The 15,195-nt window shown below is 41.2% G+C and overlaps 1 protein-coding gene across 4 annotated transcripts in view; it reads right to left on the bottom strand.

Annotated features, from left to right (window-relative positions):
- The window catches only part of arhgef28a (Rho guanine nucleotide exchange factor (GEF) 28a), a 393,722-nt gene that overhangs the window by 46,801 nt on the left and 331,726 nt on the right, over positions 1–15,195 (bottom strand). For all 4 annotated transcript variants that reach the window (XM_080189269.1, XM_080189270.1, XM_080189271.1 and 1 more), the window contains one exon: positions 11,654–11,966. In XM_080189269.1, the coding sequence (XP_080045395.1) occupies positions 11,654–11,966 (313 nt within the window). The remainder of the gene's footprint in view (positions 1–11,653; positions 11,967–15,195) is intronic.

Below are 15,195 nucleotides of genomic sequence, written 5' to 3'. Positions count from 1 at the left end.
CATGAGGTGGCACGGTGGTACAGTGGTTAGCACTGCTGCTTCACAGTGCCAGGGACCTGGGTTCGATTCCCAGCTTGGGCCACTGTCTGTGTGGAGTTTGCATGTTCTCCCCATGTCTCCGTGGGTTTCCTCCCACATTCTGAAAGACGTGCTGGTTAGGTGCATTGACCCGAACAGCGACTAGGGAAATTTCACAGCAATTTCATTGCAGTATTAATGCAAGCTTTACTTGTGACTAATAAATAAATTTTACTTTTTATCTTTCCTTGTGGGCGGGGCAGTTATGCAGGGGGTGGTGAAATTCTTCAGAGCTTCTCTCACTCCGTAACTTGAGTGAAACTGTGACTATGTTCATGATTGGGCTTTCTATCAAAGTTACAATAGTGCAGCACGAGAAGCCCCATCAGTTCATTTACTTCTCCCCATTCAGATGATACACCACTAGCTGAAAAGGCAATAGAATTATGTATAATGAGTTTTTTTTTTAGATTGTACTTTAAAAGATGACAACACCTTCGCAGGTCACGCCAGTAGTTTATAGTACTAAAACAAAGTAAACATTCAATTTATTGGTTCCAGTTTAGATTCAAGGGCCATGTTACTTATGTTCTAACATCTCTAATAAAAGTCATTGCTGCAACTTTTACAATTAAATATATTTATCACATGATGACAAGTGATGTGAATTTTATTTCGATATGACATGAATTACTTACACTTCAGTTCAAGTTCAAGTGAAGCAAATAACAACAGGATCAATGACTCAATATTTGTGCACCTTTTCAAATGGCAGGCTTTCTGGCTGTGCTTGCCCCAAAACTAGAAATTCCTGCCTGAGGTCACTGGATCTTTCCATGGTCTGCCCCGGGAATGGGAAAATTTGTCCCCATAGGGTGAGACTCTCTGGCCTCTCTTCAGCATTTTTCTCATGGGGGGATGCACGAACCATTCACTGGTGGTTGGGTCCCCTGGTCCCGCCACAGTCAATGGCAATTCCCATTGAAGCCAACCCATGCTTCCAGGAAATCCATGGCATGGGTTTTGCTGCCAGCGGGATCAGTGAATTCTGCCAGCATGAACAGCTGGAGACTTATGGTCACAGTTTTCTTTGTCTTCAGCTCTGATGAAGGGTCATCCAGACTATTCAAAACATTGGCTCTATTCTCTCGCCACAGATGCTGTCAGATCTGCTGAGATTTTCCAACATTTTCTGTTTTTGTTCACTCGACCTTTCTCCATCTAACCCCATCAATATAACCTTGGAGTCTTCGTTCCCTCATGTTTATCTTGCTCCCACTTAAATATATTAAAATTAGCGATAGCAATACCTGCCAGTGGTAGCGCAGTGGTTAGCACTGCTGTTTCACAGAGCCAGGGACAGCTGTTTCACAGTGGCTTGGGTCACTGTGTGTGGAGTTTGCATGTTCTCCCTGTGCCTGCGTGGGTTTCCTCCCATATTCTGAAAGATGTGCTGGTTAGGTGCATTGACCCGAAGAGGTCCAAAGTGCGGCGACTAGGGGAATTTCACAGTAACTTCAATGCAGTGTTAATGTAAGTCATTCTAGTGACTAATAAATAAACTTTTTTTTAAACTTGTGGTAGAGAGTTCACCATTCTAACGACTCCCTGGATAATAAAATTTGCCTTAAATTCTCGATTAAATTTAATCTTGTATTACTAGCCACTTATTCTGGTGTCCCTGCAAGTGGCCATCTGAACCATTCCATTTTCTGTACATCAAACTCCTTCATAATTAAAGTATTCCCAACAGGTCATCCCTCAATCCTCCTTACACCAAGTGTGATCAATGTTCTGGACATGTTTAACCTATTTTCACAGCCTTTAAATTTCATCTCTGTAGTGATGAATTCCAGTTTGATTTGTTTAGGGCCTTATCAGCCTGTGCTGTTTGTTTCAGATCTCTTGTTCCTATGTGCAATTGTTGTGTATTATGAGATAATAAAAAATGAACCACTGCAGCTAATGCAACCCATCACTTCAGCAATCCTTTACAAAACTGTTGGTTTGGGCAAAAGGGCCAGAAACAAGTGCTTGACCGCCAATTTGCACAAATATTGTGTGTGTGTGTGTGTGTGTGTGTGTGTGTGTGTGTGGGGCGGGGGGGGGTGCGGTGCGGTGTGTGCTGGTGATGGTGTATGCGTATATTCATCCCCCATGTAGGCCCAAGTATTGCTTATGGCTCCTGTACAGGACCCAAAGTGTCTTAGGAGCTCATTTTGTATCTGCAAAAATGGGCAGAGCTTGATCCAATTTTTCAACCTTTCTGTGAGTGCGTCATTACTTATAACCTTTTACTTATCAATTCATCTTTCACTGTACTTATAACCTTTTACTTATCAATGCATCTTTCACTGTGCAAAGGCAGGCAACATAAACCCAAGTGTAAGTTCCTTTATATCAGGAAGTAATGCAACTAATGAATGGTTTTTGTAATATTTTATATCTAATACACATAACAATAATAAATGAAATCAAATCAAACATTTCTCTTCCACCTTCTTCCGTCGGGAAAAAGATACAAAAGTCTGATGTCACATACCAACCAACTCAAGAACAGCTGCTGACATCAGGCTTTTGAATGGGCCTACCTTGCATTAAGTTGATCTTTCTCTTCCCCCTAGCTATGACTGTAACACTACATTCTGCACTCTCTCCTTTCCTTCTCTATGAATGGTATGCTTTGTCTATATAGCACAAGAAACAATACTTTTCACTGTATACTCATAGATGTGACAATAATAAATCGAATCAAAATCAAAATCTTCTTTTATTTGACACACTCTAACTCACACATGCATTTTCTACTTTGTTATGGCAATATAAACCATTTTACAGAAAAGCATCTATGAGATGTGATATTTAAATATTCATGATAATCATCTGACAGGAAGAAAAATAAGTTCCAGGAAGCAAAAACAAAGTATGCCAATGCCTTAATTGGAACTACTGGGTATGCGGATAACAACACATATCTGTGGCCAGTGTTCACTGAGAAGTTATTGATTTTCAGTATAGGTTTCCTCATTCCTTAAATACAATTCATTTCTGTATAACAATTAACAGGTAACTATCTTTAAAAATATAATGACCCGTATAGTTGCATTGTGAATGCAACTATGACCTGTTCTCAAGAATTTAGAACATTCTTAAATGTTCTAGGTATTTTGATTCTCTTAAAACAGATAGCAACTAGCAATACCCAATTGACACAACAGTGGAAATACATATGCAGGAAATGTCAAAAAGGTTCCCATTGTTGCAGTAAAAATAGAAAATGTTGGATAAACTCAGCAGGTCTGGCAGTATCTGTGGAGAGAGAAAAACAGAATTTTGAGTCCTTATAACCCTTCTACAGTATTGCTGTAGGTCTGACACAAAAAAAGTGCAGGAAGCAGGCTTTTAAATGATAGACTGAACTCTAAACTGTGAGGGCTTTAATGGACAAACTAATGTCCTTTATTGTCATCTAAATCAGCTTTACTACAGCAATACAATAATTGAAGTTGACTGCCTCCACAAATTGATTTGGAAATCAGATTGGAGTATATAAATGCAAAGGAACTTGCTATCTTGAGAATGCAGATAAATACAGACATGAGTACATTATTGTCAAACAAAAATCACTGATAGAGCTATGATGAAACTTCAGCAAAAGACTTCAAAGAAAATACCCTGGATGCCGTAAAACTGACAAAAACAGAAAATGCTAGAAATGTTCACCACATCTGGAAGCATATGTGGTGAGAGATTTCATCAACCTGAAGTGTTAAATTTGTTTCTTCTTCCATGGCTGCTTTCAGACTTGCTGAGTGTTTTAAGCATTTTCTGTTTTTACTATCAAATGATTGGAAATGGGCATTACATTAGCAGGCTGTGCATCTGCTTTTCCTTGGAGAACGTCTACTTGTTAGAGCACGAACGAAGGAGAAAGAAAAACAGGAAGCAGTGAGAACACAAAAATGGCAAGTAAAGCAGAATTTGTACTAAAACATTGATTTATATAACAAAGCAAAAATTGAAACAGTATTGAAGTACAGAAGAAACAAAAACACAAAAAAGTGAAAGATGAACAGCACGTAATATTTTAAAACAGTCAGCCTAACATTAATAATACAAAACTAAGGCTACTCAACATCTATCTGCGCAGCTTTACCAGATAAACAATTAAAGATAAAGGTAAAGTCATCATAATCCCAGATGACCATAGGCTGCTCTCCCCTTTGGTGATTTAACCTGAGGATCACCATGCCTCAGGCGGGGCGACAGACTGACAAGGCTGAGTAACCTCAGTCAGTACGAGAATTGAACCCGTGCTGTTGGCATCATTCTGCATCACAAGTCAGAACAATAAGGGCTTGTTTCTTAACTGATAATGTAAAAATAATGTCCTGGAAATTAAAAATTCTTTGAGTGGTGGTGGTCAAAGGGTTAAAATTCAAGCTATCAAATCGAGCTCCAAGAGGAGTAATGTCACCACTGACTTCTATCGATGAAGCATTTAAGGTATTTCTAAAGGTTTAGCTACACTCACCTTCAACAGATTAAACAATCAAGTCTTCCTCAACCATTAAGTAGTTACCAAAATTGCTGTACTCCCCTTCATTCAGATCTTGTGTCTGATCCTTTGATTTTGCAAAAAAATGTAGGGAATACAAGCAAAACCATTCTCTCCCAGGTGGCTGACAGATCATTAAAGGCTGGTCCATGTTCTTGCAGAAATATCTTGGCAGCTATTTACTCTGGATGCTTTCCATGGGTTCTATCCGCAGGTAACCAACGAGTCAAAAATTAGTTGGACCACTTTAAGAAAAATGCCAAACTGACAGCTGTTCTACTTTTTTCCGCATGATTGCCAAGCATTTTTCATGAGAATAGTGCCATTTTAAGACACTTAAATAACTTTTGATTACCTGCCAAGATGAGAAGTTTCTTCAAAAGATGGTGACATTTTGGAATTCTCTGCCCCAGGTAGCTGTGGTCACTGAGTATGTTCAAAGCAGAGGTCAATAGATTTCTAAATATCAATGACATTTAGAGACACAGGGATAATGCAAGAAGATGGTGTTGTAGTAGAAAATCAGCCATGACCTAGTTAAATGATAGAGCAGTGTTGAGAGGCCAAATGACCTATTCCGGCTCCCATGTTCCTATGCTACAGGACACACAGAATAGTAAAAGTATCCACAGTGCAATGTGTCATTAACAGTTGTACTATTTCAGAATGTATTCCATTCAGTTGGTATTTTACACAATGATGAGCACAATCAAATTCAGAGTCTGTAAACAAAATCATTACCTCAAATGGTGAATGAAATCGAGAGAATTGTAAAGCTGGCTTTCTATTCGCTGAAAGTCAGTTTTCTATTAGTGTCATAAGTAGGCTTACATTAACACTGCAATGAAGGTAGTGTGAAAATCCCCTAGTCGCCACACACTCCAGCACTTGATCGGGTAGACTGAGGGAGAATTCAGCATGGCCAATGCACCTAACCGGCACATCTTTCATACTATGGGAAGAAACCGAGCACCTGGAGGAAATCCACTCAGACATGGGGAGAACGTGTAGAGTCCGCAGAGACAGTGACCCAAGCTGTGATTCCAACCCACGTCCCTGACATTGTGAGGCAGCAGTGCTAACCACTTTGCACTATCACACAAATGCAGAATCTGTGCCCTGGAAGTGGCCGTAGGTGTTCTACTCAGCTTTAGATGGTAATGCTCTATCCATATCCCATTCTTTGCAGACTTCGAACAAGACTCGTGTTAACCTAATTAAAATCACAGATACTTTTGATTTATCATTGAATCATACAGCGCAGAAGAGGCCCTTCAGCCCATCAAGTTTGCCAACACATTAGAAATACCCAAACTCCCACCTAATCTAGCACTTGACCCATAGCCTGAATATTATGACATGCCAAGTGCTCAGCCAGATATTTTTTAAAGGATGTGAGGCATCCCACTCTACCACTCTCCCAGACAGCATTTCAGACCGTCACCACCTTCTGGGTAAAAAAGTTTTTCCTCACATCCCCCCCAAACCTCCTGCCTCTCACCTTGAACCTATGTCGCCTCGTGACTGACCCTTCAACCAAGGGGAACAGCTGCTCCTTATTCACTCTGTCCATGTCTCTCATGATCTTATACACCACCATCAGGTCACCCCTTACTCTTCTCTGCTCCAATGGAAACAATCCAAGCCTTTCCAACCTTTTCTCATAACTTAAATGTCCCATCCCAGGCAGCATCCTGGTGAATCTCTTCTGCACCCCTTCATGCAATCACATCCTTCCAGTAATGTGGTGACCAGAACTGCACACAGTACTCTAGTTGTGGCTTCACCAAAGTTCTATACAACTCCAACATGACTTCCCTGTTTCTGGAATCTATATCTTGATTGATAAAGGCAAGTGTTCCATATGCTTTTTTCACCACCCCACTAACATGCACTTCCGCTTTCAGAGATCTGTGGACAAACACGTCAAGGTCCTTTTGTTCCACAGAATCCCTGAGCATCCTACCATTCATTGAGTATTTTTTTGTCAAATTACTCCTTCCAAAGTGCATCATCTCACACATTTCAGGGTTCAATTCCATCTGCCACTTATTTGCCCATTTGACCATCTCATCTATATCTTCCCATAACCCAAGACACTCAACTTTGCTGTTAACCACCCAGCTAATCTTTGTGCCATCCGCAAACTTATTAATCCTAGCCCCCACATAGTCATCAATGTCATTTATATAAATGACAAATAATATAGAACCCAACACAGATCCCTGTGGTAAACCACTGGACACTATCTTCCAGTCATTAAAGCAGCCTACTGTCAGCACCCTCTGTCTCCTACGACTGAGCCAACTTTGAATACACTTTATTAATTTATCCTGTATCCTATGTGAATTTACCTTCTTTACATGATTTCCACGAGAGACCTTGTCAAAGGGGCTTTGCTGAAATCCATATAAACTTCATCGACTGCATTACCCTCATCTACACACCTGGTCACCTCCTCAAAAAATTCAATCAAATTTGTTAGGTATGACCTCCCTCTGACGAAGTCATGCTTCTCAATTTCATAAGTCTTGCTAATCTATGAAACAATTTTATACAAGGCACTCTGATATCTATGAGTTAAGGAAAACATAGAAGTCTAAACCCATAATTTTCTCTCTTAGTCAATTATATTTTTCATAAAGCTTCTGAAATATGAGTGGAAGAGGGGCTTTGATCTCATTCAGCAGAGGTAGAAGCTGTCTGAATCATTAAAGGCCAAAAAAGGTCAACTTCTAGTAATAAAGCTGGACACAATTTTCATTACTGTGTTACATTCCATTAGATGGCTCAGCCTCATACTCGTGATCAACTACCATGTGAACGGGCAGAAGATTGATGGTTCAGTTGTGACAGAGCATAATTGCTAAATAGCTAATTACAACATAACATTTGGACGCAACCATGATTTTTCTTGCCAATTCAATGAGATCAAATTAAGATGCCATTCCTTTTAGTTCATTGTTGTCACTCTCAGCTCAGTGTTGGAAGATTGTGGATTTAAGTCTATTTCTGGAATTAAGCACATAATCCAGGCAGGCATTTCAATACAGCGTCAAGGAGGCATCGCCTTGTTAGGGATGCCATTTAGCTTAGCCATTAAACCTGATCCTGTCTGTACAAGATCCTACAGCTCCATTCCAAGAAGACTAAGGGAGTATTCCCTGTGTCCTGGACAATATTTATTCCTCAACCAATCGCAGAAAAAGCTGATTATCTGGTCATTCTTCCATGTTCTGTTTTTGAACTTTACTGTCTGCAAATTTGCCACCATATTTGCCCACAAAGCAGTAGTTGCTATGGGCCAGATTTCTGTCAGTGAGATTGGGAAAATCTCTTTGCCCTGGCAGTGCCCATACATCTTGCTTTCATCCCAAGGAGGTAGACATGGGCTGGAGATGGTCTTGTTGACTCCCAAAGCAGACTAATGGCAACAAAAGAGTTGGGAAAATGCAAATGCAATCAGATTAGATGCGAAGATCCACCTGTGTCTGGTGGGAAGTGGCCCAGTTTGCAACATGGTGCTTGGCCCTCTAGCCCTCACCCCTGACACTGCCTCCCCCCGTGTCGCTTGATAGCTCTCATGTTCCTGGAAAGCCCCATCATATTTCCCACACCCCCCTAGTACCCTTATATCTCCCATGCTTCTTTCATGCCTCCTCATTTCTTCCATGCATCCCCCATGCCCTCTCACCAGTCTCCACTAGGTACAGAACTCAGGAATCAAAAAATAACAATGGCAAGTCTTCAAAATGTTCCTGAGATTAAAAGAATCAGGCATTCAAATTTCCCCATGAAAAAAATTGTCCCCCTTATAATCTCATGAAAACATCAATCAAACACAGCCAGTGTAAATTCCCAATGAAGAAACCTTGAATCCATTTAACACCTCCTAATTTTGGGCAAATAAACACACGGATATTGAAATAACACTTGAAAGAGAGCTAATACAATCTCATAAAACTGTCTATCAAGCAAAGTTAGCAGTCCCCTATAGCAGTTATGTTAAAACCCTCTATTGGGCTAGGTCCATTCTTGGAACTTAGCCAAGCATTCATAATGAGGCCATTTGACAACTGTATGAACCGAAGCAGGCTGAACAGAAGGTTCAAGATCTGTTTTGTCATTTAGCTTTATTATGACTGCTTAGTTGAAGTCCAAGGGTGACTGTCAGACTCAGCCCTGTCTGGGGTTTACACAGCTACAAAGGAGTTTGCTATCTTTGATTTATGGTTTTATGAGGTTGCAACAACATTATATTTCCTTGAAGTGACTTTTCAATGCCAGTGTGTTTATTTGGACATAGTTAAGAAATATTAAGTGGATTAAAGGTTTCTTCAATGAGATTTGATTGGCTACACTTGATTGACAGACTTATGAAATTGTAAAAGGCACATTTCTTTTATTTGATTTGCTAGTGTTATTATATGGTTCATGAGTTTTGTACCTAGTGGATACAATAAGTATTCACTTTGACCTGCCCTGATTAACATTGTTTTGTTTTAAAGCTGTTTCTCCGAATTACATTATGATTTCTGTTTATACATCATTTCATGTCATTGTCATTGAAGTCATCATTGTGTGTACTGTGTGTCCTCGCCATCAGAGTCCTCAGTGCATGCGCCAACATCCTCAATACATTCACGTCCTCGTGCCTGGCTTGACTAATGACATGGGTCTAATGACCTGATTGGTGGCACTGTGAGGAACGGTTTTTGCACTCTAAGGAACTTTGACTAAAAACAAAAATCGGAAAAGCGGAAAAGTTGTGAAGAAAGAATACTTATCCTAATCAGGGGATTGCAATATATCTATAATGCATAATACAAAAAAAAGGAAAGGGACGGCGGCGCGGGCTCGTTGGGCCGAAGGGCCTGTTTCCCGTGCTGTGTTGTTCTTTGTCTTTGAAACAAAAAAAATTTACAATTTCATATCTTCAGCATGTTTTTTTTCTTTTGAGATGGTGATGGGCAGTAACATGGTAATGTCACTGGATTTGTAATCCAGAGGTCCAGAATAATGCTCTTGGGGACATGGGTTCAAATCCCACCATTGCAGTTGGTGGGATTTAAATTCAATAAATAAATCTGCAATGAAAATCTTTTCTAATGGGGACCATGAACCAATTGCTGTAAAAACCCATTTGGTTCTTTAATACCCTTTAGCGAAGGAAATTTGCCATCCTTTATTGATCTGGCCTACATGTGACTCCAAACTCTCAGCAATGTGGCTGACTCTTAGCTACTTTTTGAAATGGCTTAGCAATGGCCAAATAGCTACAAAGTAAATAAAAATGGAGCTGGATAGACTACCTGGCATCAGCCTGGGCACCAACAATAGTGCACACAGCCCTGTTGATCCTGCAAAACCCTCCTTACTGAAGTCTGCCATGGCCCTGGCCAAGCTGTTCCAGTATAGCTGCAATACTGGCATCTACCCAATAATGTGGAAAAATACCGAGGCATGTTCTGTAAACAAAGAGGACAAATTCAACCTGGTCAATTACCACCACTAGTGTACTCTCAATCAACAGCCGAGTGGTGTAAGGGATCTCATCACTGGTACTAACTGGCACTTACTCACCAATAACCTACTCACTAACGCTCAGTTTGGGTTCTGCCAGGGTCACTCTGCTCCTGACCTCAATGCAGCTTTGGTTCAAACATGGACAAAATAGCTAAACTAAAGAGGTGAGGTGAGAGTAACTGTTCTTGACATCAAGGCAGCACTTGACCAAATGTGGCATCAATGAGCCTTATTAAAACTGAAGTTGATGGGAATTGTGAAGAAAACTCTCTCAGAATATAGGAAGATGGTTGTGATTGTTGAAGGTTAATTTTCTCAGTTTTGGGACACCACTGCATGAGTGCTTCAGGATAGTGCCCTCGGCCCTACTACCTTCAGCTGTTTAATCAATGACCTTCTCTCCATCACATGGTCAGAAGTGGGGATGTTCGCTGATGACTGCATAATGTTCAGCACCATTTGTGACTGCTCAGATACTGAAGCAATCTGTATCCAAAAGCATCAAAACCTGGACAATATTCAGGCTCGAGTTGATAAATTGCAAGTAACATTGGCGTTATGCAATTTACAGGCAATGACCATCTCCAAGAAGAGAATCTAACCATCTCCATTTGTCATTCAATGTCATTGCCAAAGTTGAATCCCCCATTATCAACATCCAGGGAGTTACTGTTGACCAGAAACTGCAGTAGCTATGTAGCAGCTACAAGTGCAGGCCTTACACCATGAATTCTGTCATCTGAGGAGATGTTAATGGTAAAAAATTGTGCAAACACCTGTGAAAAAGTCCATTTCTGATCTTCTGATGGAAGGAAGGACATTGATGAAGCAGCTGATGGTAGTTGGGCCTAGGACACTACCCAAGGAATTCCTGTAGCGATGTCCTCAAACTGAGATGATTGATGTCCAGCAGCCGCAACCATATTCCTTTGTGCCAGGTATGACCCCAGCCATTGGAGAATTTTCCCCAATTCTCAGTGACTTCGGTTTTGTTAAAAGCTCCTTGATGCCCTAGTCACTCAAATGCTGCCTTGATTTCAGGGGCAGTAATTCTCACCTCACCTCTGAAGTTCAGCTCTTTTGTCCGTGTTTGAACGAAGGCCGTAATGATGTTACGTAACAAAGCCTATCCTGGCCAATGAACTACTTTGAATGTAATTACCACTCGAATACAAACACAGCAGCCTACCAACACATAACAAGTTAATAATTGACTGAAGAACCTGTCACACTGGTGTTGTGTAATAATTTCAGCTTTGTGGACAGCAGAATACGAAGAGGTGGGCAGGCGAGTGAAACACAACTATTGAGTATCTAAAAGCCTTTCATTACATGCTTATGGCCAGGATTCTCCGGTCTTGTACACCCCACCACCACTGCCAGTGAGAACAGAGAATTTGGCACTCAGCCAAAACTTCATTCACTGTAGCCAGACTGAAGAATCCCAGGCGAGGTCGGAGAATTCCGGCCAATGTCTTTGTTCCTGTTAAACATGTTGACGTAATTATCTGGACAGAAAGTGTGAACAATTACAGGATTATTTTCATTTACCTTTGCTTTTTTCCTTGCTTCCTTTGGAGAAACTTGCCAATTTTGTTGGTATCTGTTGCTGGATACCTGTAGGTTTCAGGAGCTGATTTGTTGTACTCAGAAGCTGAACAGGAACATCATTTTTCACATTCTCATTATTCCTAACAATGGAACCCAAGGAGCTCTCCACCTTGTGAGATTCAGAAAACGTCCGTATACTGTTTGCTCTCTGCTGGCTGTTCAGGGAATACTGAAGTGCTGCCTCGTTTACAAAAACTGATGCTGTGTCTAGTCCTGCACCACCCAAGCTTCCTGTTCGGGTGTGAATGGGAACCTGCAGAAATTAAGACATTTTAAAATAAAGGCATGCAAGTGGTGACATTGCTCATTTTAGAAATTCAAAACACTTCATGGGGCAACTATTTGCTGCATTGCAGAATGGAAGAATGAAGGTTCACAGTTTCTGCATTCCCTCTCCAGATGCCATGCACAATGAAGGCTCCCAATCTCAACTTTGCCTTCATGGGAGGTTTTTAAAGACTGGACACTTCCCTCAAGAGATGAAATCAGAAAAAAAAATTAGCAGGCATCTTTCATAAGTGACCAAGCATCAATTCAATAGGAATGCTGACAATTTATCTACCTGCTGTTTTGCCACTTGTGCGATGCATAAAGGATTCGGTTTGAAAAGGAAAAGGAGAAACCGTGTATAAAATCACAAACAAAGAGAAACACACCAATTTACTGAAATAGAATGCATTTGTATGTAATATTAATTACAAAGCAGCTGTTCCCAAATATAGTATTAGCTTTGTAAGTATAGAAATGGAGAAAAGAGCATAAATTATTTAATAGATGAATGTATATGCAGATAGGTGACAGACTGTTCTGATGCTTAAATAACACAAATTTGATTTGGGGATGCTCATTGGCGGTGTGTGACTTCTATTCGTACCATGAATTTGTTGCCATGTCACAATATCTGACAGACTATAATTACCTGTGCTTGTCATAGACAGAACTCGGATACAGTATAATTAATTAGAGTTCAAACAATTTATCTTATTATAAATCTTTAAAGATACTTATTTCAACAAATGATATTTTAGATTAGGCAGCTGGCAGAGCATTTCAGAAGGAAGTTAAGGAGCAACATTGTCCATGTTGGTTGTTCTCTTTCTTCCCGGAGACTTATCCTACCTGGTGAAGCACTGGACTAAATGTAAAGGTCCTGGTTTCTTCTGCGGTTACATTTTAACAAGTCATGACTTCACTCCACTGATGCAGCAAAAGAATTCTGTTGTAGCTTTCCACCAGGTCTACCTTCCCAATCTGGCACAACACAGGGCACCCAGGCCCTATCTGAGGTAGATTTCGAGCCTCTTATAAAAACAATCAAATTCAATCAGCTCCTCATAGGCTGTCAACTCCCCTGATGGCATTTGAGGTCCAAGCAACAATAATGTAAACCACTGTGGTGTTTCTGCCTGACTTTTTTTTCACCTTGATCACATTTCAAGGCCTCCAACAAAATGGCAGACTCCTGCAATATTCTTTCCCAATCTTCTTGTGCACTTTCCTACCCCCATTCCCCACCCAGGTACCTGCCTGCTCTCTCGCCCCCTCACAACCATCCAATCACCCTCATAAGAACCACAAAGCAGGGGTAGACTATCTGGCCTTTTCACCTGCTCTGTCATTCAACAAGATCATGGCTGAGGCCCAACCACCCCTCCTCCAATGACCCATGATCATATCCAACCATTCACCCGGGCATTGGCGAAAGACCCTATGTAGGCTTTTACTGCAAAACCTTGATGTGACATTGAGGTCCTGTGCTCCCCAGACCTCTCCATTTGTGCATGGGCAGTTAGTACTCCACAGTGAGAGGTCTAAAAACAGAAGAAGCTAAATTGTTAAGCCTACAACTTTAAAATTTGCATAATTGCCAGAAAAAACTAATGGCTTTTTATTTGTGACCCCAAACTTAAGTAATTTGATTTGAAAAATTATACTGTAGCTATAAAGGGTAATGTTGTAAGGAAGTACTTGTAGGATATTTTGAAAGAAAGACTATTGACTAACTTTCCAATTGCTCACCAAACACATTTTCACAAATTTAGCACAAGTTGCCCACAATTTTCCAACCATTGAATTCCTACTTTGCACTGGCAGAAAGTAGACTCTCCACCAAGACCACAACATCTGGAAAATTACCCTTTATCTGAAATATCATTGGTACTCCACATATAATGAAGCTAATTTTGAGTGAATTTGCCTAGTGTAAACAGGATGATTTTTTAATTGTGTTCGTTCATGGGGTTTGGGCATCAGCTGCTAAGCCAGCATTTACTGCCCACCCCTAACTGCCCTCTAGACTGTGGCAATCTGAAAATGGCATGACATCATTTTACAGGTCTATGCTGGCATTCTGGTCACCATCTTCTGCCACTTTGAGAACATCTGGGGTGGTTGCAGCATCTGTTTGTTTCCATCTGTTTGGGAGCCCGTTTGAAATGATGTGCACAGATCCTGATTGTAATTGTAAAGAACAACGGGCATGGAATACTGGCCATGATCTTTAAAGGAACTGCTTTGGGCATCTCAGGAAAGTGCGAAAGCTAGTCTCTATTTTTGGATCAGGAAAGTCAGGGTTGTTTCTCTTCCCCACTCCTCCATACTCTGGTTCTGACTCTGAATTTCAATCTCCTAACTGGCAGCCTACTTTAAAGCAGCAACTTGATGCTGGAAAACCATGTCAGCGAGTTAGCGAGACTCGGGCTTTGAAAAGGCAGTAAGAACGAGTGGGCAGCAGGATTACTCCTGCTCGTCTAATAATTATCAGCCGCAAACAATCACTTCTCAATGCAGTTAAGTAGGCAAATAAAGCAGCTGCTTTCTACTCAGCTACATTCAACGAAAAGAATTGTGTAGATGACTTTGGTTGTGGGACAAATTCTAAACACGTGATCTTTGATGTTAACCTGACATTACCTGACCCACTAGTAGGTGGCATAGTGACACAGTGGTTAGCACTGCTGCCTCACAGCGCCAGGGATCCAGGTTCAATTCCGGCCTCGGGTCACTGTCTGTGCAGAGGCTGCACGTTCTCCCTGTGTCTGCATGGGTTTCCTCTGGGTGCTCCAGTTTCCTTCCATAGTCCAAAGATGTGGTGGTATGGTCGCACAGTGGTTAACTGCTGCTTCACAGCTCCAGGGTCCTGGGTTCGATTCCTGGCTCATGTCACTGTCTGTATGGAGTTTGCACATTCTCCTCGTGTCTGCGTGGGTTTTCTCCGGGTACTCCGGTTTCCTCCCACAGTCCAAAGATGTGCGGGTTAGGTTGATTGGCCATGCTAAGAAATTGCCCCTTAGTGTACAGGGATGCGTTGGTTAGTGGGATTAGTGGGTATAATATGTGGGGATATGGGGGTAGGGCCTGGGTGGGATTGTGTTCAGTGCAGACTTGATGGGCTGAAGGGCCTCCTTCTGCACTGTAGGTTCTATGGTTCTATGTGCAGGTTAGGTTGATTGACCATGGTTAATTGCCCCATAGTGTCAGGA

This window comes from Carcharhinus amblyrhynchos, chromosome 5 (genome assembly GCF_965287045.1).
Source record: "Carcharhinus amblyrhynchos chromosome 5, sCarAmb.v2.hapA, whole genome shotgun sequence".
NCBI classification, from domain to species: domain Eukaryota; kingdom Metazoa; phylum Chordata; class Chondrichthyes; order Carcharhiniformes; family Carcharhinidae; genus Carcharhinus; species Carcharhinus amblyrhynchos.
This window is presented reverse-complemented; position numbering and strand designations above follow the sequence as displayed.